This window comes from Manis pentadactyla, chromosome 4, assembly GCF_030020395.1.
Source record: "Manis pentadactyla isolate mManPen7 chromosome 4, mManPen7.hap1, whole genome shotgun sequence".
Classification (NCBI taxonomy): domain Eukaryota; kingdom Metazoa; phylum Chordata; class Mammalia; order Pholidota; family Manidae; genus Manis; species Manis pentadactyla.
The window spans coordinates 15,050,560-15,072,913 of NC_080022.1; the positions used below are offsets into that span (position 1 = coordinate 15,050,560).

The 22,354-nt window shown below is 36.4% G+C and overlaps 1 protein-coding gene across 11 annotated transcripts in view; it reads right to left on the bottom strand.

The window, feature by feature from the left end:
- EIF4G3 (eukaryotic translation initiation factor 4 gamma 3) overlaps nucleotides 1-22,354 on the bottom strand; it is a 406,522-nt gene that overhangs the window by 98,359 nt on the left and 285,809 nt on the right. For all 11 annotated transcript variants that reach the window (XM_057499810.1, XM_036914545.2, XM_036914543.2 and 8 more), the window contains one exon: nucleotides 3,696-3,784. In XM_057499810.1, coding sequence (XP_057355793.1) covers nucleotides 3,696-3,784 — 89 coding nt within the window. The remainder of the gene's footprint in view (nucleotides 1-3,695; nucleotides 3,785-22,354) is intronic.

Consider the following 22,354-nt stretch of genomic DNA (forward strand, 5'->3'; position numbering starts at 1 on the left):
TGAAAGAGTCCTAGTCAGAAATCTAAATCAAGCACTCCTATCCTTGCCACTAAAGCACAGCAAATATAAAAAGAAACACTAGCGGGTATTTTTTATGCTGTCTTCTGGCTGTGAAATGAGTTCAATGAGTAGTTTAAGGTATTTAAGTGCCATAAAGCTGACCATCTCTCATTTCATAAGGAGGCCACTCGTTAGTTACAATCTATATTATTTATTGGCTTTTAGGATTCCCTGGGGCTGTGACCTTATTGAAATCACATATGGAAAAATGCTTGTAATGTGTTCTCCTAGGGAGAAATCTGGGTTCTGGTGCATCCCATCTATTTTTAAAGGACAAAACAGAATTGAAGTTATTCACCAGATTACTTTTGGCCATCTCAGATGCAGGTATAAAACAAAAATGGGTTTCTTAAGGGCCAAGTAAACCATTAAAACTCCTTGAGTCAAATTCTCCATGAACCTCAAGTCTTTCTTTTTCATAAAGGGTAAATAAAGCATTTTGAAAACAATCCTTTGGAAGCAGCACTCAGAGGTTAAAAGGCACTCCAATTGAAAAATTAATACTACGAATGCCAAAGTGGGAGGCTCTGTTGAATTGGTTCAACAAGAGGATTGTGTAAAAGAATGTCATATGTATCAGCAAGTGGCTATCCCAATGGATTTATGAAGTAATGATTTTGCAAGAAATTAAAGTTATAAATCCTCCTTTGTTACATAAGTGAAGTATTATAACAGATATAATACTAGTAAATTTTCTTCTACTATATATCAGCTCCTAGGGAAAACACACTGAACTTTAAAATGTTACCAAAAGAAACAGGTGTTTTTTAGGCCTTGTTTCTATAATGGAAATAAAAAGTTCATTCAAATACACACATACAAGCACATGCATACATTCATACACACTTCCCCACTCCCCCAATAGGAAAAAGACAGTATTAGAAACCATCAAAAGACAGACAGACATAAATATTGCAAAATAATAAATACTGGAAATAATTAATTTCTTTTTATAAAACATGGCAAAAAATAGGCATCTTTTAAATTTTGAGAAAAAACAGACCTACCAAGTTTGAATGATGAATTAGCAGCCTCATTTTTTCTTATTCCATACTCTATGACCATCTAAATAACTTATAATGACCATGTAATGCTACTTTATAATTAAGACAGCTCATCAAGAAAATCTTTAATGATTTGGCATGTGAGTCAGTAAATGGCACTTAAACTTATTTAAGAGCAGTGTAACGACATTGTGCAATTATATAGAATTCTTATTTCAGATCTTGTAAAATGTGAAAAAATGCTATTTTGTAAGAAAAAATGTATTAGTCCTCTTCTCTATACCTAAAATCAGTTAAGAACAGGTATCTATCAGATATAGAGGATGTATTACTTGGAAAGTCAATTTCTAACTGGGAGAAGAAGTATAAAGAAATTTGTTCCATGACGGACAAACTATAATTCAGAGAACACAGAAACAGTGAGGTAGAGGTCTTGGGCACATCGTCAGAAGGGATATTTCTCAAGAGAATACACAAAAACAGTTGCATTAAATATTTATGATAATTATTTTCTTTCAGCAGAATAAAGCTCTATTCAACTAATTTGTAAGCATCTAATGGTTCCTAAATTGTTTACTCAGAAAAGCAGACTGAAGCAAGCAAGCACCTTATTGGCCTGTCAAAGGTGAAGCTTTCATAGGAACCTGTTAAAAGAAGAATTTATTTGGCAAAACTGCCTGTTAATGAATGGGTTTTTAAAGTGCTAGAAAATAATGTATGTATGTAATGGTTGATGATACATTCTTAATAACAACCGCAAATATATAACCGAAATATGCTGATACCTGAAACACATTCTTTTAAGAGCTGAGAAAAACCTAAGAAAAAGACAGTTTGATGATCAGACAATGACAAGCAATATTTACTAAACTACTCAAAAAATTTTAGGATGAGAAGGGACTAGGATTTCTGAAAAAAAAGTCTGTATGCAAGTGACCAAATACTTTTCTATTATAGTTTTAAACCATACAGTTGAGAAAAAAGTGATTGGCTCAAAATGAGTCAAAGCAGCTCTCAAGTATGAAGAGTAACATCCTAAAGCAGGTATGAGCCAACTATGGCCCATTGGCCAAATCTGGCTCATCACCTGTTTTTTGTATATTTGCAAGGTAAGGATGGTTTTTACATTTGTAACGGTTGAAAACAACTCCAAAGAAGAATATTTTATGGCACACGAATATTACATGAAATCCAAATTTCAATGTCCATCAGTAAAGTTTTACTGGAATATGCTGCACTCATTTGTTTACAAATTGTCTATGGCTGCTTTGGGGCTATTGTAGCAAAGGTGAGAAAGGAGACAGGCTCAGATAGCCACAAAGCCTAAACTGTTTACTATCTGAACTGTCACAGGAAAGGTTTTGCCAATCCCTGACCAAAAGAAGAAGGTGAATATTTGAAGGCACAGTAGTGGTGGCCTATCCATTTTAATATTAATAATGCTTAGAAAGCTTCCAAAGGAACGTGAAATGTAACAGAAGAAAACAAATAAAAAACAGCTCAATCTAAAGAGAAACCAATTTATGAAGCTCTTAGAGTCATACCAGGGATGTATGCGATTCCCCTACCTCTGGAAGGTATTTTATTCTCTGCAGGAGCAACATTTTCTTGATCAGCTGCAAAAGGAGTACAGCAACTATTTGCACTTCTGTAACTTACTGCCAATTCTGACGCCCTGATAACCACAATGAAATCACACCCAAGAAACATTTTAGTGGTTGCTATGGGACTAACTGTGACATCAACAGAGCATCATGTAAGAGCAGTGACAGACAGGACAGGGAGAAGTAAGAGAGGACACTGTGAGCTGCTTGAAGAGGGTAAGAATTACAATTAGAAAAGCCTTATGAAATAAATGCATTTCAAATTATTTAGAAATAATTTCTACATTTCAATGTTATCTATCATCTTAAATATTCAATAAAAAGTTATTTTAATAAAGTAAACATGAGTTCAGAAAGATAAAAGGCAACATACAGATTGTTTATATTGCTCTTTATTTATAAACTTCAGTATATAACATGAGGGATATTAAGATTACAGACTATAAAATTGTTAGATCACTCCCAAGGACTAACTCTGCCCTTGTTTTTCCCTCCCACCATCTCCTGGACTTGGTGGGCTGTAACCTACAGCAAAATCTGGTATGGTTTAGTTCAATAAGGCAAACCATATGTGAAAAGTTATGTTACTAGGATGCAGTTAAATGATGACAGATTCAAAATGAATTTCCCTAAAATGTATGTGATGATTTCTACCACCATTACTAATGGGAATTTGAAAAAACTATCTCCATTTTTCTTTACCAGATTAGTCTTTCCATCTGGCTAATATAAGGAAAAATTACATTCAGGGGACTGAGAGGTTAACTAAAAATTAGATAGTAACTTATGTTTGCCCTTCAAGAAGAGGTAATTTTGAAAGAAAGAACAAGAACTCAACAAAACTGAACATGCTACTAAAAATCTTTTTAAAATTCTGCAAATGGACATAAAAAAATTCAGACTTTGGGCTTGATAATATCAAGTTCTGCTTGGAGAACAGTTATCTCAAAAAAGACACCCATGCTTGCCTTAAAAAATGCACCACTGCTCTGAAGATAAGTTAAAGAGATTTACTGCTGCCCCTTACCTCCAATTCTGCCTCTAATACCTCTTCAGTGATTCGGGTCCGATCTTTTGGTTTCTTCCACATCTTTGGTGCAGTTATAGCTGTCTGAGCTGAAACACAAGATCAGGCTCATTACTTCCCACTCTAAAGTCATGTTTGGTAACATCAGGTCTAAAGGATACCTGTATTCAAATTTAGCAGAATAAAAGAGGGCTTCACCCATACTGAGGAGACAGATGGACTATCAAGTGAACAACTGTGTAGTTGTGGCCAGAGACTGCAATGGCAAACGTCTCAGGCACAGATCGTTAACATCGGTTTGCATGGCCTTCCAGCCAGGGGCCTGCGTTCCTCCTGTTTCATGGTCAGGACATACCTAGGCACCTGACTCAGGATGCGGTGAGTATCTATAGGAGAAATTGGCCTACTAGCCAATTCTAGACTTGCATCTGCCTCTATTATTATTTCAACTATGTGATCTGAAGCAAGTCACACACTTCTCAGTCCCCTGCATTTTCAACTATAAAGTGTAAGAGTGAGATTAAATGATATCTAAGGGTCCTTTTCAGGTACAAAAAATAAATTTCAGACTCCATTTCTTAAAGCTTTCTAGACAACAAAAGGACACTTTTCCTTTTCCTAAGTAAAGATTTCATTATATAGGCAGCACTAACATTTAGTTCTCATTTCAGATCTGTACTGTTGGCCTAGCCTTTTGTACTGCTGGGGTGAAAATCCAGAAAGAAAACGGATCTTTATTGAATTATTCTATTGTATCAGAGGTCCTAGATGGAAAATTAAGCTTACAAAGGATTTTTAAAAATTTATTTGGCTTATTCCACAAAATCATTCAACACTTGAATGTACAATTTCAAGGCAATTTAAAGACTACATAGCAGATAGATTAAAAGGATCCTACAGAAAGCAACATAAGTCTACACATAGAAGTGAGGTATTACAGGCAGATGGGGAGGGGTGAAAGTCAAAGAAGACCACTTAATAGAGACATTATCAAAAGAGAGTAAATACAAAGCAGAAGGGTACCACCTAATCTGATTGCCTATAGAAATATAAGATCTTTCATTTAGACTAAACCAATCTCTCTGGGACAGCCTCAAATCTTTTTTGGAATTACAATAGAATATGAACACATGCTATTTTTGAGAATAAGAAAAAGGAGACATTTAACACTTTTCTTCTCAAAATTATTGCACCATCAAAAAAATATTAGTAAACTCCTTTGATATGTATGCCTCAAATCAATTTTTCTTCATCCTTCTCCTCAGAGACCATAATGAACAGGAAAATATTGTTACACCAGCTGCTCTTCTTCCTTTATGGACTACTCAAGGTGAACCATTTTCTCAAAGTAAGCAACTCAGATTATGGTAACCATGAAGTTTAGTATATAATAAACTCATTGTGAGTTTATTACTAAACTGTGGGTTTAAATTTGCTATTGTTCTTGGTCTTACACTGAATATATGAATGTATGTATAGAAGTATGTAGTGGTCTGTTCATTTTTCATGGATTTTTTTCATTTTATATAAAGTCTGTTTTATGGACATCTCTCCAAAATGATTGTCGTTAATTCTGCTTCCACGGCAGAATCCTTTTTAAGAGTTACAGTTTGGGGAAGCTATACATTTCATTCTAAATTTTATTTCATATATGTATAAATTCAGCTCTAAATCCATTCATGGAAAAGTGGAACACCACTTTCTGGAGGATTCTTAGGGATCAAATATAAACTCAGAAATTGTTTCCTCTAAATAACAAAACCAAAGATGTAGATAAGCTTCTTTTCAAGAATATACCATACCAAAAGTACACAACCCCAAAATATTTAACAGAACATTTCTTCATGGTTAATGCAATACATTTAATAAGCTTTTTAAAAAATAGCTACTTATGCAGCAGGAATTATTACTTGCTCCATTCAAGTGGCTATTTCAAGTTTGGATTTAAAGCAGTAATTCACAAAAAAAGGTGAGAGAAAGCCACATCTCTCTTTTTTTTATTAAGGTATCATTGACATACATTCTTATTAAGGTTTCACATGGAAAACAATATGGTTACTACATTTACCCATACTATCAAGTCCCCCCTCATACCCCATTGCAGTCACTGTCCATCAGTGTAGTAAGATGCCACAGAGTCACTATTTGTCTTCTCTGTGCTACACTGTCTTCATATGATCCCATCCACACCATGTGTACTAATCATAATACCCCTCAATCCTCTTCGCCCTCCCTCCCTTCCCACCCACCCTCTCCCAACCCTCCCCTTAGGTAACCACTAGTCCCTTCTTGGAGTCTGTGAGTCTGCTGCTGTTTTGTTCCTTTAGTTTTGCTTCATTATTATACTCCACAAATGAGGGAAATCATTTGTTATTTGTCTTTTGCTGCCTGACTTATTTCACTGAGCATAATACCCTCTAGCACCATCCATGTTGTTGCAAATGGTAGGATTTGTTTGTTTCTTATGGCTGAATAGTATTCCATTGTGTATATGTACCACCTCTTCTTTATCCATTCATCTACTGATGGACACTGAGATTGCTTCCATATCTTAAACCACATCTCTTTATGAGATACTCAGTCCTTTAAAAAACTGAACGGATACACACATACACTGTGTCTAGTGAGACTGTGATAAACATCCCCTCTCCCACCACTACTGACACAGAGGTACAGTAAATTTCAGGTGTTGGGGAGAAGAGATAAGGAATGAGAGAAGGAGGGACACAGACAGACAGAGAAAATGACTCCCTGACTTAATGGACAATTAACACTGAAATTAGTAAGAATAAAGGAATTAAATGTAAGACACTGTCTCAGATTTGTTTTCCTTTTTCGTCTATTCCCAATGTCTATACCTGAGATTAGGCCCTTATTACTGCACTAATGTAACTATGAGGTTTAAAGCACCACAGGACAAGTGACAGTCTCTGCATGAGATTCGTAATCATCTGAACTTAGAGATCCCCAAAGCAGTCTCCCTATCTCCATAAGAACTCAAGTCTTAGAGGCATATTTTATTTCTACTATTTTAAAATATCAAATAAGTAAATGCAAACAAAAATACAAAACTATGATTTCAAGAATTTTGCAAATTTTTACATTACTGGCAGAATAATCATGTTTTTCTTCATAGCTCTTTTTATGAAGTGACTAATGTGTAAATTCAGAAAAATACTGGCACACAGACAAGTTTAATCATTTTAATCACTGGGTGTTAGGATGATTCTCTGTCTCTCTGACAGAGGATTTAGAACTTTGGCAGAGGAAGAAGTTCCCATTTTCAACTCTCATCTCATGAAAGGAATACAAACTCCAGAAAATTGTGCCGCATCAAAACTGTTACAACTGGGAATGACTCGATTTTTTTTGGTATCATTAATCTACAATTACATGAGGAACATTATGTTTACAAGACTCTTCCCATCACCAAGTCCCCACCACATACCCCATTACAGTAACTGTCCATCAGCATAGTAAGATGCTGTAGAATCAATACTTGTCTTCTCTGTGTTGTACAGTCCTTCCTGTGCCCCCCCCATTATACATGCTAATCATGGTGCCCCCCCTTCTCCCCCTCCCCTTATCCCTCCCTTCCCACCCATCCTCCCCAGTCCCTTTTCCTTTGGTACCTGTTAGTCCATTCTTGGGTTCTGTGAGTCTGCTGCTGTTTTGCTCCTTCAGTTTTTTTGTCTTTGTTCTTATACTCCACGTATGAGTGAAATCATTTGGTACTTGTCTTTCTCTGCCTGGCTTATTTCACTGAGCATAATACCCTTTAGCTCCATCCATGTTGTTGCAAATGGTAGGATTTGTTTTCTTCTTATGGCTGAATAATATTCCATTGTGTATATGTACCACATCTTCCTTATCCATTCATGTACTGATGGACACTTAGGTTGCTTCCATTTCTTGGCTATTGTAAATAGTGCTATGATAAACATAGGGGTGCATATGTCTTTCTCAAACTGGGCTCCTGCATTCTTAGGGTAAATTCCTAGTAGTGGAATTCCTGGGTCAAATGGTATTTCTATTTTTAGTTTTTTGAGGAACCTCCATACTGCTTTCCACAATGGTTGAACGAGCTTACCTTGCCACCAGCAGTGTAGGAGGGTTCCACTTTCTCCACATCCTTGCCAGCATTTGTTGTTCTAAGTCTTTTTGATACTGGCCATCCTAACTTCTCTGAGGTGATATCTCATTGTGGTTTTTATTTGCATTTCCCTGATAATTAGTGATGTGGAGTATCTTTTCATGTACCTGTTGGCCATCTGAATTTCTTCTTTGGAGAATTGTCTGTTCATATCCTTTGCCCATTTTTTAATTGGGTTATTTGCTTTTTGGGTGTTGAGGCATGTGAATTATTTATATATTTTGGATGTCAACCCTTTATCGGATCTGTCATTTATGAATATATTCTCCCATACTATAGGATGTCTTTTTGTTCTGTTCATGGTGTCCTTTGCTGTACAGAAGCTTTTAAGTTTGATGTAGTCCCATGTGTTCATTTTTGCTTTTGTTTCCCTTGCTCAAGGAGATGCATTCAGAAAAAAGTTGCTCATGTTTATGGTCAGGAGATTTTTGCCTATGTTGTCTTCTAAGAGTTTTATGCTTTCATGACTTACATTCAGGATTTGATCCATTTCAGTTTACTTTTGTGTATAGGGATAGACAATAATCCAGTTTCATTCTCTTGCATGTAACTGTTTAGTTATGCCAAAACTAGTTAGTGAAGAGGCTGTCTTTTCCCCATTGAATGTCCATGGCTCCTTTATCGTGTAGTAACTGACCATATATATACTTGGGTTTATATCTGGGCTCTATAGTCTGTTCCATTCATCTATGGATCTGTTCTTGTGTCAGTACCAAATTGTCTTGATTATTGTGGCTTTGTAGTAGAGCCTGAAGTCGGGGAATATAATTCCCCCAGCTTTATTCTTCCTTCTCAGGATTACTTTGGCTATTCAGGGTCTTCTGTGGTTCCATATGAATTTTAGAATTATTTTCTCTAGTCCACTGAAGAAAGCTGTTGGTATTTTGATAGGGATTGCACTGAATCTGAAGATTGCTTTAGGAAGGATGGTAATTTTGATAATATTAATTCTTCTTATCCATGAGCACAGGATGTGTTTCCATTTATTGGTATCTTCTTTAATTCCTCTCATGAGTGTCTTGTAGTTTTCAGAGTACAGGTCTTTCACTTCCTTGGTTAGGTTTATTCCTAGGTATTTTATTCTTTTTGATGCAATTGTGAATGGAATTGTTTTCCTGATTTCTCTCTCTGTTAGTTCATAATTAGTGTACAGAAGTGCAACAATTTCTGTGTATTAATTTTGTATCCTGCAACATTGCTGAATTCAGATATTAGATCTAGTAATTTTAGAGGGATTCTTCAGAGTTTTTTATGTACAATGTCATGTCATCTGCAAACAGGACAGTTTAACTTCTTTACCAATCTGGATGCCTTTTATTTCTTTGTGTTGTCTGATTGCCAGGGCTAGGACCTACAGAACTATGTTGAATACAAATGGAGAGAGTGGGCATCCTTGCCTTGTTCCCGAACTTAGGTGAAACGCTTTCAGCTTCTCGCTGTTCAGTATGATGTTGGCTGTGGGTTTATCATATATGGCCTTTATTATGTTGAGGTACTTGCCCTCTATACCCATTTTGTTGAGAGTTTTTATCATGAATGGGTGTTGAATTTTGTCAAATGCTTTTTCAGCATCTATGGAGATGATCATGTGTTTTTTGTCCTTTTTGTTGATGTGGTGGATGATAGTGATGAATTTTCGAATGTTGTACCATCTTTGCATCCCTGGGATGAATCCCACTTGATTATGGTGTATGATCCTCTTGATGTATTTTTGAATTTGGTTTGCTAATATTTTGGTAAGTATTTTTGCATCTATGTTCATCAGGGATATTGGTCTGTAATTTTCTTTTTTGTGTGGTGTTCCTGCTTGGTTTTGGTATTAGGGTGATGCTGGCTTTATTGAATGAGTTTGGAAGTATTCCTTCCTCTTCTACTTTTTGGAAAACTTTGAGGAGGATGGGTATTAGATCTTCACTAAATGTTTGACAAAATTCAGCAGTGAAGCCATCTGGTCCAGGCGTTTTGTTCTTAGATAGTTTTTTGATTACCAATTCAATTTCATTGCTGGTAATTGGTCTGTTCAGATTTTCTGTTTCTTTCTGGGTCAGGTTGGAAGATTGTATTTTTCTAGAAAGTTGTCCATTTCTTCTAGGTTATCCAGTTAGCATATAATTTTTCATAGTGTTCTCTAATAATTCTTTGTATTTCTGTGGTGTCCATAGTGATTTTTTCCTTTCTTATTTCTGATTCTGTTTATGTGTGTAGATTCTCTTCTTTTTCTTGATAAGTCTAGCTAGGGGTTTATCTATTTTGTTTATTTTCTCAAAGAACCAGCTCCTGCTTTCATTGATTCTTTCTATTGTTTTATTTTTCTCGATTTTATTTATTTCTGCTCTAATCTTTAATATTTTCCTCCTTCTACTGACTTTGAGTCTCATTTGTTCTTCTTTTTCTTGTTTCGTTAATTGTGAGTTTAGACCGTTCATATGGAATTGTTCTGCTTTCCTGGGGTAGGCCTGTATTGCAATATACTCCCCTCTTAGCACCACCTTCGCTGGGTCCCACAGATTTTTTTGTTGTTGAATTATTGTTGTCATTTGTCTCCACATATTGCTGGATCTCTGTTTTTATTTGGTCATTGATCCATTGCTTATTTAGGACCATGTTGTTAAGCTTCCATGTGTTTGTAGGCTTTTTCTTTTTCTTTGCGTAATTTATTTCTAATTTCATTACATTGTGGTCTGAGAGGTTGGTTGGTACAATAAAAATTTTAATTTACTGAGGCTCTTTTTGTGGCCTACTATATGATTTATTCTTGAAAATGTTCCATGTGCACTTGAGAAGAATGTGTATCCTGCTGCTTTTGGGTGTAGAGTTCCGTAGATGACTTTTAGGTCCATCTGTTATATTGTGTTGTTCAATGACTCTGTGTCCTTACTTATTTTCTGTCTGGTTGATCTGTCCTTTGAAGTGAAATGAAGTCTCCCAGAATGAATGCATTGCATTCTATTTCCTCCTTTAATTATGTTAGTATTTGTTTCACATATGTAGGTGCTCCTGTGTTGCGTGCATAGATATTTATAATGGTTATATCCTCTTGTTAGACTGACCCCTTTTATTTATAATGGTTATATCCTCTTGTTAGACTGACCCCTTTATCATTATGTAATGTCGTTCTTTGTCTCTTATGACTTTTGATGTTTTAAAGTCTATTTTGTCTGATACAAGTACTGCAACACCTGCTTTTTCCTCCCTGTTAATTGCATGATATATCTTTTTCCATCCCTTCATTTATAGTCTGTGTATGTCTTTGGGTTTGAAGTGAGTCTCTTGTAGGAAGCATATAGTTGGGTCTTATTTTTTTATTCATTCAGTGACTCTGTATCTTTTGATTGGTGCATTCAGACCATTTACATTTTGGGTGATTATCGACAGGTATGTACTTATTGCCATTGCAGGCTTTAAATTCGTGGTTACCAAATGTTCAAGGATAACTTCCTTACCATGTAAGTCTAAATTAACTCACTTAGTATGCTATTATAAACACAATCTAAAGGATCTATTTTCTCCCCTTTTTTCCCTCCTCCATTCTTTATATATTATGTATCATATTCTGTACTCTTTGTCTATCCGTTTTTATTATCTCTCGTGACAGCTATTTAACCTTAGGAACACTTCCATCTATACCAGTCCCTCCAAAATACATTGTAGAGATGGTTTGTGGGAGGTAAATTCTCTCAGCTTTTGCTCATCTGGAAATTGTTTAATCCCTCCTTCAAATTTAAATGATAATCTTGCCAGATAAAGTATTCTTGGTTCGAGGCCCTTCTGCTTCATTGCATTAAATACATCATACCACTCCCTTCTGAGCTGTAAGGTTTCTGCTGAGAAGTCTGATGATAGCCTGATGGGTTTTCTTTTGTACGTGATCTTGTTTCTCTCTCTGGCTGCTTTTAAAAGTCTGTCCTTATCCTTGATCTTTGCCATTTTTATTACTATGTGTCTTGGTGTTCTCCTCCTTTGGTCCCTTGTGTTGGGAGATCTGTGCACCTACACAGCCTGAGAGACTATCTCCTTCCCCATATTGGGGAAGTTTTCAGCAATTACTTCCTCAAAGACATTTTCTATCCCTTTTTCTCTCTCTTCTTCTTCTAGTACCCCTATAATACAAATATTGTTCCATTTGGATTGGTCACACAGTTCTCTCAGTATTCTTTCATTCCTAGAGATCCTTTTATCTCTCTGTGCCTCAGCTTTGTTGTATTCCTCTCCCCTAGTTTCTATTTCATTTATTGTATCCTCCACCATATCTAATCTGCTTTTAATACCCTCCATTGTGCTTTTCAAAGATTGGATCTACATCCTAAATTCAATGCTGAGTTCTTGAATATTTTTCTCTAGCTCCATGAGCATGTTTATGATTTTTATTTTGAAATCTCTTTCAGGAAGATTTATTAATTAAGTTTCACTCGGTCCTTTCTCTGGTGTTGAGCTTTTGCTTTGAACCGGGTCCTTTTATGTTTCGTATTTGTATGTGACACCCTCTAGTGCCCGGAAACTCTATTCCCTGGAGCTGCTCAGTTTCTGGAGCGATGTCCGGGGTCGCAGGGGAGTGGTGCTGGTGCCTGGTGGGAGGAAAGAGCTGTTTCCTGCTTCCTGGCTGCTATGCTTGTCTCCACTGCCAGAATCAGTGGGCCAAACACACAGGTGTAAGCCTCTATGCTTTGTGTTTGTAGCTGTCATAGGCAGAGCTTCCCTCTGGCTGGCCTAACACTAGGGCAGGGGCTGCTGGTTTGTGATCCAGGCGCAGGGTAGCCAGAGGAAGACACAGCAGGCTACATCACAGTGAGGAGCCTTGGAGTTACGTAGCCAGCAAGGGGGATGGAGTACCTTTAGATCATTTAAGCTCCCAATCGGCTGGGCAGAGTGCACCTGAACAGTTTTGTCTACCTGTCCTTTCTCCTGAGCAGTAAGCTCTGTGCAATCCTTGCCCCTTTAGCAGCCCTCTCACTGTAAGGAAGTCTCTCAGACTGCCTTCCCAGATCAGTTGGATATGAATTCCTGTTTTCCACAAGCAGCTGGAATCTCTGTCTCTCTAGGTATTCCACCTGTCTTTGCTTTCCAACCCCACTCATCACCAGAGCACCATGCAATGTAGGTTCATGCTCCCAGAGCAGATCTCCACGGCTAGGTGTTCAGCAGTCCCAGGCCTTCACTCCCTCCCTGCTGTGTTTCTCTTCCTCCTGCCAGTGAGCTGGGGTGGAGGAAGGGCTTAGGTCCCGCCAGGTCACAGCTTTGGTACATTACCCTGTTCTGTGAGGTCTGCTCTGTTCTTCAGGTGTAGGTAATCTGGTGTAGCCTTCTTTCCTGTTGCACTTTCAGGATTAGTTGTATTAATTATATTTTCATATTATATGTGGTTTTAGGAGGAGGTCTCTGTCTCACCTCTCATGCTGCCATCTTTAATCCAATCGTCTGGAAGCATTTTCTTTAGTTTCCAAATATTTGCAGGATTTCCTAGAGATATTTTCCTAACAAATTTCTAATTTAATTGCTTTAAGATCAGAGGACATATCTACTTTGACTTGACTCCTTTGAACTTAATTTAAGGCTTGTTTTGGAAACCGCAATTGAGTCTATCTTGGTAAATTTTCCATTTGTATTTGTATATCTGCTGTTTGAGTGTTCAGTGAGTGTCAATTAGGTCAAGTTGATTGATTGTGCTGCTGAAGTGTTCTACAGCCTAATTTTCGGTCTACTGGTACTATTAACTATGTTTTTCTAATTAATTCCATGTCACTGTTTTTTGAACATGTGAAACACAGTTATAATTGTACTTAATAACTATTTTTTAATGTTTTGTCTAATTCTCATACCTGTATCAGTTACGAAGCAGTTTTGATCGATTTTCTCAGGTTATAACATCTTTTTTTTTGTGGCTTCACTGGTCTATTCTACTAAACATTTGAGAAATAAACAATATCAATTCTACACAAACTTTTCTAGAATACTGAAGAAGAGGGACTACTTAACAATTTATTCTATGAGGTAAGCATTATCCAGATACCCAAACATGAAAATTACCTGAAAACTACAGACCAAAATCCCTCATAAACTTAGATACAGAAAACCTAAATAAAATTTTAGCAAATCAGATCTAACAATATATAAAAAATATTTCATAACCAAGTTTTATTCCAGGAAAGCAAAGATGGTTTAGTATTCAAATATCAAGTAATATCAAGCAAGTAATAAATAAATAAATAAATAAATAAAGGAAACCATGACTATCTCAAGAAATGCCAAGAAAACCATTTGATAAAAGTATGTATTCCTGAATGAAATAATGAATCTCTCAGCAAATCAGGGACAAAAAAGAACTTCCCCAACCAGACAATTAAAAAACCTACAGCTAACATACTTAATAGTTTAAGACTGAATGCTTTCTCCCTGAGATCAGGAACAAGACAAGGATGTTTACTTTCTCGACTTCCATTCAACATTGTATTAAAGGTTCTAGCTAGTGTGTATTATGTCAAGAAAAAAATAAAAAATGCATCCAGTTAGGAATGAAGTAAAACTATCTCTGTTTAGAAACAACATGAGTGTTTACATACAAAATTCAAAGGAATCACTATAAAAAACTAAAAGCTTAAAAAACTAGTAAGTGAATTTTAGCAAGGTTGCAGAAGACCAAAAAGCCTATTTATTTCCACATATTAGTAATGAAAAATCAGAAATTGAAATAAAAAGTACATTTACAATAGCATCAAAAAAATAAATTTGACAAAATTACAGAAGACTTGTACATTACAAATCAAAACATTGCTTACGATTGCTTAAAAAGACGATTTAAATAAGTGTCAAAATATACCATATTCATGAGTCAGAAGACTCAGTCATAAGATGTCAATTCTATCTAAAGATTCAACACAAACTCAATCAAATTCCAATAGGCTTTTCTGTAGAAAAAAATTGTAAAAAAAGAACTGCCTCTAAAATTAACATAAAAAAGCAAATAACGTATAATGGCCAAAACAATTTTGAAAAAGAATAAAACTGACGGACTTTAATATCTGATTTCAAGAGTTATTATAAGCCTCAGTGATCATGATAGTGCCAAGAAAGAAAACTACATCACTGGAAAAAAACAGAATCCAAGATAGGTGCAACGTATTTTTGGAAAAGGTACCAAGGAAATTCACCAGAAAAAGGACAGCCTGAAATTCTCATACATCACTAGAGGGATTGTAAAATGACATAAATACTTGGTAATTAGCAGTTTCTTAAAAAATTAAATATATACTTATATATAACCCAGCCACTTCATTCAAGAGAAATAACAGCACAGGTCCATACAAAGACTTGTACAATGAATGTTCACAACAACTTCATTTGTAATAACCTCAAATTGGAAACAATCAAATGTCCAACAATAGGTAAACAAATTGTGGTACATCCATAGTGTATCAGCAATTTTAAAAAATGAGCTAGTAACATATGCAACAATATGGATAAACCTGCTGAGGAAGGAAGCCAGAAAAAAGAATTCATGTTTCCTAATTTCATTTATAGAACATTTAAAAAAATGTAAACTAACCCATTGTGACAGAGAGCAGATCAGTGATTGCCTGGGAACTGGAGTGAGGGTAGTACACTGTGGAGGCATGAGGAAACATTTTAGGGTGATAAGTATGTTCATTACCTTGATGGAGGTAATGGTTTCCTGAGTATACATAGATGTCAAAACTAATAAAATAATTTAAATATGCATATGTTAACTTTATGTCAATTATACCTCAATAAAGATATTAAAATGGTCCGGGTAATTTCTAAAGTAGTTTAAAAATAAGCATATTCATATGTTTATTATGAAACTCCTAGAAAATGATAGTTTCTAAATATTTTAAAATAGCATGTATTCTTCTATTTAAGAAAAGAAATATTTAATAATGGGAATCTAAGGGCTTATTCTTTCTAACTTTTGCTGCTTTTTATCTTTTCTTCTTTCTTAAAATGACAAAGGTATCAATAGAAACAAATATAAAGTTAACATCCATCCCTCTTCTCGTTGGCTGAGGTGTTAACAATCTTTGGTATATAATCTGCCATACTTTTATAGCTTATACAAATAATCATAATCAAATATATAGGTCTATTCCAAGTATAAAAGTGGGGTTATACTACACAAATAATTTTGAAAAATGCTTTACTGTTCTTTCATTTATTAGGAAAATCTCTCCAGGTTATCATACAAATCAATTTAATTCATATATCAGCTACACAATATTCCATAGTATATGTACCATTGCTCATGAAAGACATTTTTTGCTGTTTTTCTTGTCACAAAAAAACACTTTTAAACCCTTGCATACTGGTACTTTTATTTCTAAAGCCGGATAAAAAAAAGCACACATACACACAGATATATTTTTATAGATATTGTCAGATTTAGTTCCAAAAGGTAAAAGCAGTTAACATTCCTATCATAAATACATGAGTGATTGCATTTGCCAAATTATTACTTAAAAAATTATTTCCAAACTCACTAGTGAACATTTCCTATTTTTATTGGCTATTTGCTCTTTTTGTTAATTTCTTATATTTATCCTTTACCCAATCTTCTATTAGATTTTTTTTCCTTTTTAACCTGCAGTTGGCGACAGATAGGGTAACCTTTTCATACCACTCTTTTGATTTTCTCTCTTAATTAATTTGAAATTAACAAGGAAAAGTCTTTTGTAAAGTCTCTTTTGATAAGTCTCCCCTACTTATCAATGTGCCACTTTAAAATCCACAGATTTTAAAATGGATTCTCTTGCATAAGAATGAAATCACTACTGGCCTTACAATCTTTAAGACCATGTGTTTCTCTAGTTTCTGAGATACCAAAGCTTGAAATTTAGCATCTACCTTCTGGTCAACAGCTGGACCACTTCCTGTCCTACTAGTGCTAAGAGAATTTACCACCAACCCACATAAAGTACCTTTGCTATTCAACACAAAGATAGGGTTACAAGTTAAGAATGCATTATTAGAGTTTGAGATCTTTGAAGATAAAGACTGTATCTTTATGGTCTTCTTTATAATCTATACAGCATCTAATACAGTATCTGACCCATATTAGATGTTCTATGAAAATCTGTTAATGAATAAATGCCCTGCAATCAAAATTAAGTCCAAGATTAATATCTCTCTACAACAACAATAAACGCTGGTTCAGCCTCTTTGTGTTAGGTAGATACTATGATATTATTTCCATTTCAGAGATGACAAAATTGAAATACAGACAGGTCAACTAATTTGCCCCAATCTCAGAAAAAGTAAGGGGTGAAGCTAGCATGAAAATACAGATGTAACTCCAAAGCCCTTGTTTTTCCAACACCAATTCCCTGACTCTCAACTCTTACCTCGTTCGTGCACTTTCTCATTTGAATTCCAACTTTATTTTCATTTTGGTCGTCTTCTGTGTTTGTAGCAGGAGAGGATGTAGAGTTAAACAAGGGAGGGTAATGTGAAGAATGATGCTTGTTTGCTACCCCAATGCCATATGTCACATCATTAGGAAAATAAAATGGCAAAGTAACCCCAAATAGAAGGTTTGTTTCAAAAAGCTCAGCAGAGGGCAGTCTATTAGGCAATTCTGTCAGCAGTGAGAGCAATCATGACTCCAATGAGATTATTAGCATATTTTCTAGGCTTCTGTATTATATTTTTCTGCACTTTCTGGAAGGCGTTAGGCATTTTTTGCATTTCAATAAATGTTTTCTGTGCTACTTCTACCACAAAATAGACTGCAGTTTAAGGTAAATCTAGTTTATGAAGAAACATTATCACTACAGAATACATAATTTAATCAGAAAACAGACTGCAACACAAGTAGTTATCTTTCTGTCTGCTCAATGCTTTTCATCTCTAAATACAATATTACAACTCATTGCCATGAATATATAAAACTGGATAGGAAAAAAAACACTATCTGATCACCAGTGAGTCCATATTGCCAGTACTTGCAAAGTACAAAGGAGTCTACTGAAGCCTTAATATGGGGGAACCACTATGAGTAGTACAACACAGCCTAACAGATGTGAACATTTAAGAGAAATTTACACATCTGTCTCTCTCTAAGATCACAGAGAAAGTCATCTCTGTATCCCAGAGGTCAGAAGAGAGTCTATTAGAAAGTAAATAAAAATTAACATTGCCTGAATGAATGAATCTATTACTCTATTAATTTATTGATATCTACTAATCAAATAATTCTAGATTTTCTACCAAAAAGTTAGGTATTGATATATCAAATTCTCTCTTGTCACATCATAAAGACCAATCTTTAGCCAGCCATATTCTTGGTTATCTATGACAGGTATCAATATGAATATTCTTCCATGTATCCCAAAATATGAATCAGAATGTGTGATCAGAAAGTATTTTAAGTTACAAATCACCTAAAAACAGGCTCAAATTTTTAAGAAGATCTAGAATCTCTTATCAAAATCTGAAGAAGACATTCTCAAAATGGCGGTATGAGTAGGGCGAAAGAAATCTCCTCCCAAAACCATATATATTTTGAAAATACAGCAAATACAACTATTCCTAACAGAGTGACCAGAAGACACAGTACAACAGCCAGGCTACATCTACATCTGTGAGAATTCAACATCTCACAAAAACGGTAAGATACAACGCCGGGACCCGGTGGGACCCTAGCACTGCTCCCACCCCAGCTCACCGGCGAGAGGAAACGAATCAGAGTGGGGAGGGAGTGGAAATAACCAGCTCTAGAAATGTGCACAGGAGCAGAGACACATATTGCATGGCGTACTGGACATTAGAGGAATGGAAAAGCAAAATCTGAGACTAAGACTGTGAACAGGTTCCCACAGCTGGATGCTCTGGGACAAAAGCGCTTTAAAACTCTTAAAGGGACAAGGGTTTAACAGGGGACAAAATCGTCCTGGCACACTCAGCCCAGCAGGCTGGGAACTATACGGAACTTCAGTTGCCCTAATCCCGTGGGTGGCTACACAACTCTGAAGCCCCTCAACCGGCTGACCCGCAATTGCTGCAGAGAAGCCGTGGAGCAGCTCCGCCCACAACAACCACACAGAAGCTTTTCCCAGTGAGCAGCTAACCAGTCCAGACCCAGAGGTTGGCCCTGCCTGCAGTTGACAGCACAGAGAGCGGAGAAGAGAAAGCAAGAAGGGGTTTTATTCTCACGGTGAACACGTGCTGCTAGCCTGCAACACCTGCCAGGGCCTTAGGCCATCCCAAGGGTCGCCCCACCCACGGCAGCTCAGGAGATTAACCAAGAGGATGACCCTGCACAAGGCTGACCCGCACAGGCAGAGGAAACCAGCACAGAGTCCAGGAAGCATGTTCTCGGGGCAAACATGCCCTGATTGCCTGCAAACAATGCCAGTGCCCTAGGCCATCCCGAGGGCCACCCCACCCACAGCAGCTCAGGGTATCAATCCAGAGGCTGCTCCCTCTGTGCAGTTGCTCAGCACAGGCAGCAGAGACTGGCGCAGAGTCCAGAAAACAAGAAGGGGCATCGTTCACATGGGAGAACAGATACCGTTCACCTGAGAACCCCGCGGTGCCCTAGGCCATTCTGAGAGCTGCCCTGCACAAGGTAGCTCAGGGGATTAACCAAGAGACTACTCCCTGTATGCAGTTGACCAACACAGGCAGCAGAGATGGGCAAGGTGACGAGCAAGCAGGAAGGAACACTGTTCTCCCAGCTGACACAGGCGCCACTAGCCGGCAATCACTTCCATCACCATAAAAAGGCAGAAGAAACTTGTTCAGTCCAAAATCCCTCAAACACCAGACACAGGGCCTAGTGAGACTGAAATTACCAATTTTCCTGAAAAAGAATTCAAAATACAAGTCATAAGCATGCTGATGGAGCTACAGAGAAATATTAAAGAGCTAAGGGATAACTTCTGGAGGGACATAATACAAATGAAACAAACAATGGAAGGATTTAAGAGCAGACTAGATGAGGTGGAAAAGACTGTTAATGGAATAGAAATCAGAGAATAGAAATACAGGGAAGGCAAAGCAGAGTGTGACAAAAGGATTTCTATGAATGAAAGAATAATAAGAGAACAGTGTGACCAATCAAAATGGAAAAATATTCACATTATAGGGGTATTAGAAGAAGAAGAGAGAGAGAGAAAGAAAATGTCTTTGAAGAAATACTTGCTGAAAACTTCCCCAAGCGGGGGAAGGAAAAAGTCTCTCAGACCATGGAAGGCCACAAATCTACCAACACAAGGGACCCAAGGAGGACAACACCAAGTCATAAAATAATTAAAATGGCAAAGATCAAAGACAAGGACAGAGTATTAAAAGCAGCCAGAAAGAGAAAAAAATCACCTACAAAGGAAAACCCATCAGGCTATCATCAGACTTCTAAGCAGAAACCTTACAGGCCAGAAGAGAATGGGATGACATATTCAATGCAATGAAACGAAAGGGTCTTGAACCAGGAATATTGTATCCAGTAAGATTACCATTTAAATTTGAAGGAGGGATTAAAAATTTCCAGATGAGCAAAACTTGAGGGAATTTGCCTCCCAGAAACCATCTCTACAGTGTATTTTAAAGGGACTGCTCTACATGGAAGTGTTCCTAAGGCTAAATTGGTGTCACCAGAGAAAATAAAACTACAGCAAAGAAAGCAGACCAACCAAATACTATCTAAATGCAAAATAAAATGAGTTATCCACAAAATTATTCAAGGGAAACACAAAAGAGTACAGAATAAAACACCTAACATATAAAGAGTGGAGGAGGAAGAAAAAGAAGAGAGAGAAATAAAGAATCATCAGACTGTTTGTAACAGTGTAATAAGTGAGTTAAGTTATATGGGTAGATAGAATCCAAAGCCTGAAATGACAATAAGTCAATATCTATAGATAATCACCCTAAATGTAAAGTCTGAATGCACCAATCAAAAGACACAGAGTAATAGAATAGATAAAAAAGCAAGACCCATCTATATGCTGCTTACAAGAGACTCACCTCAAACCCAAAGACATACACAGACTGAAAGTGAAGGGATGGAAAAAGATATTTCATGCAAACAACAGGGAGAACAAGCAGGTGTTGCAGTACTTGTATCAGACAAAATAGACTTCAAAACAAAGAAAGTATCAAGAGATAAAGAAGGACGTTACATAATGATAAAGGGGTCAGTCCAACAAGACGATATAACCATTAGAAATACCTATGCACCCAACACAGGAGTACCTACATATGTGAAACAAATACTAACAGAATTAAAGGAGGAAACAGAATGCAACGCATTCATTTTAGGAGACTTCAACACTTCACTCACTCTAAAGGACAGATCAGCCAGACAGAAAATAAGTAAGGACACAGAGGCACTGACAACACATTAGAACAGATGGACCTAACAGACATCTACATAACTCTACACCAAAAAGCAGCAGGATACATATTCTTCTTAAGTGCACATGGAACATTTTCCAGAAATAGACCACGTACTAGGACACAAAAAGAACCTCAGTAAATTCAAAAAGATTGAAATTCTACCAACCAACTTCTCAGATCACAAAGGTATAAAACTAGAAATAAATTGTACAAAGAAAACAAAAAGGCTCATAAACACATGGAGGCTTAACAACATGCTCCTAAATAATTAATGGATCAATGACCAAATTAAAACAGAGATGAAGCAATACATGGAGACAAATGAAAACAACAGCACAATGCTCCAACTTCTGTGGGACGCAGCAAGGGCAGTTCTACGAGGAAACTGTATAGCAATCCAGGCCTATTTAAAAAAGGATCCCAAATGAATAGACTAAAGTCACAATTACTGAAACTGGAAAAAGAAGAATAAATGAGGCCCAAAGTCAGCAGAAGGAGGGACATAATAAGGATCAGAGAAGAAATAAATAAAACTGAGAAGACTAAAACAATAGAAAAAATCCATGAAACCAAGAGCTGGTTCTTTGAGAAAATAAACAAAATAGATAAACCCCTATACAGACTTATTAAGAGAAAAAGAGAATCTACACACATAAACAGAATCAGAATTGAGAATCTGAAATGAGAAAGGAAAAGTCATGACAGACACCAGAGAAATACAAAGAATTATTAGAGAAGACTATGAAAATATATATGCTAACAAACTGGATAACTTAGAAGAAATGGACAACTTTCTAGGAAAATACAACCTTCCAACACTGACCAAGGAAGAAAGAGAAAATCTAAACAGACCAATCACCAGCAACGAAATTGAATTGGTAATCAAAAAACTACCTAAGAACAAAATCCCCAGACCAGATGTATACACTGCTGAATTTTATCAGACATTTAGAGAAGACATAAAACCCATTCTTATTGAATTTTTCCAAAAAATAGAAGAGGAGAGAATACTTCCAAACTCATTCTAAGACATCAGCATCACTCTAATACCAAAACCAGGCAGACACCACAAAAAAGGAAAACTACAGACCAATATCCCTGATGAACATAGATGCATAAATACTCAACAAAATAATAGCAAATTGAATTCAAAAATACATCA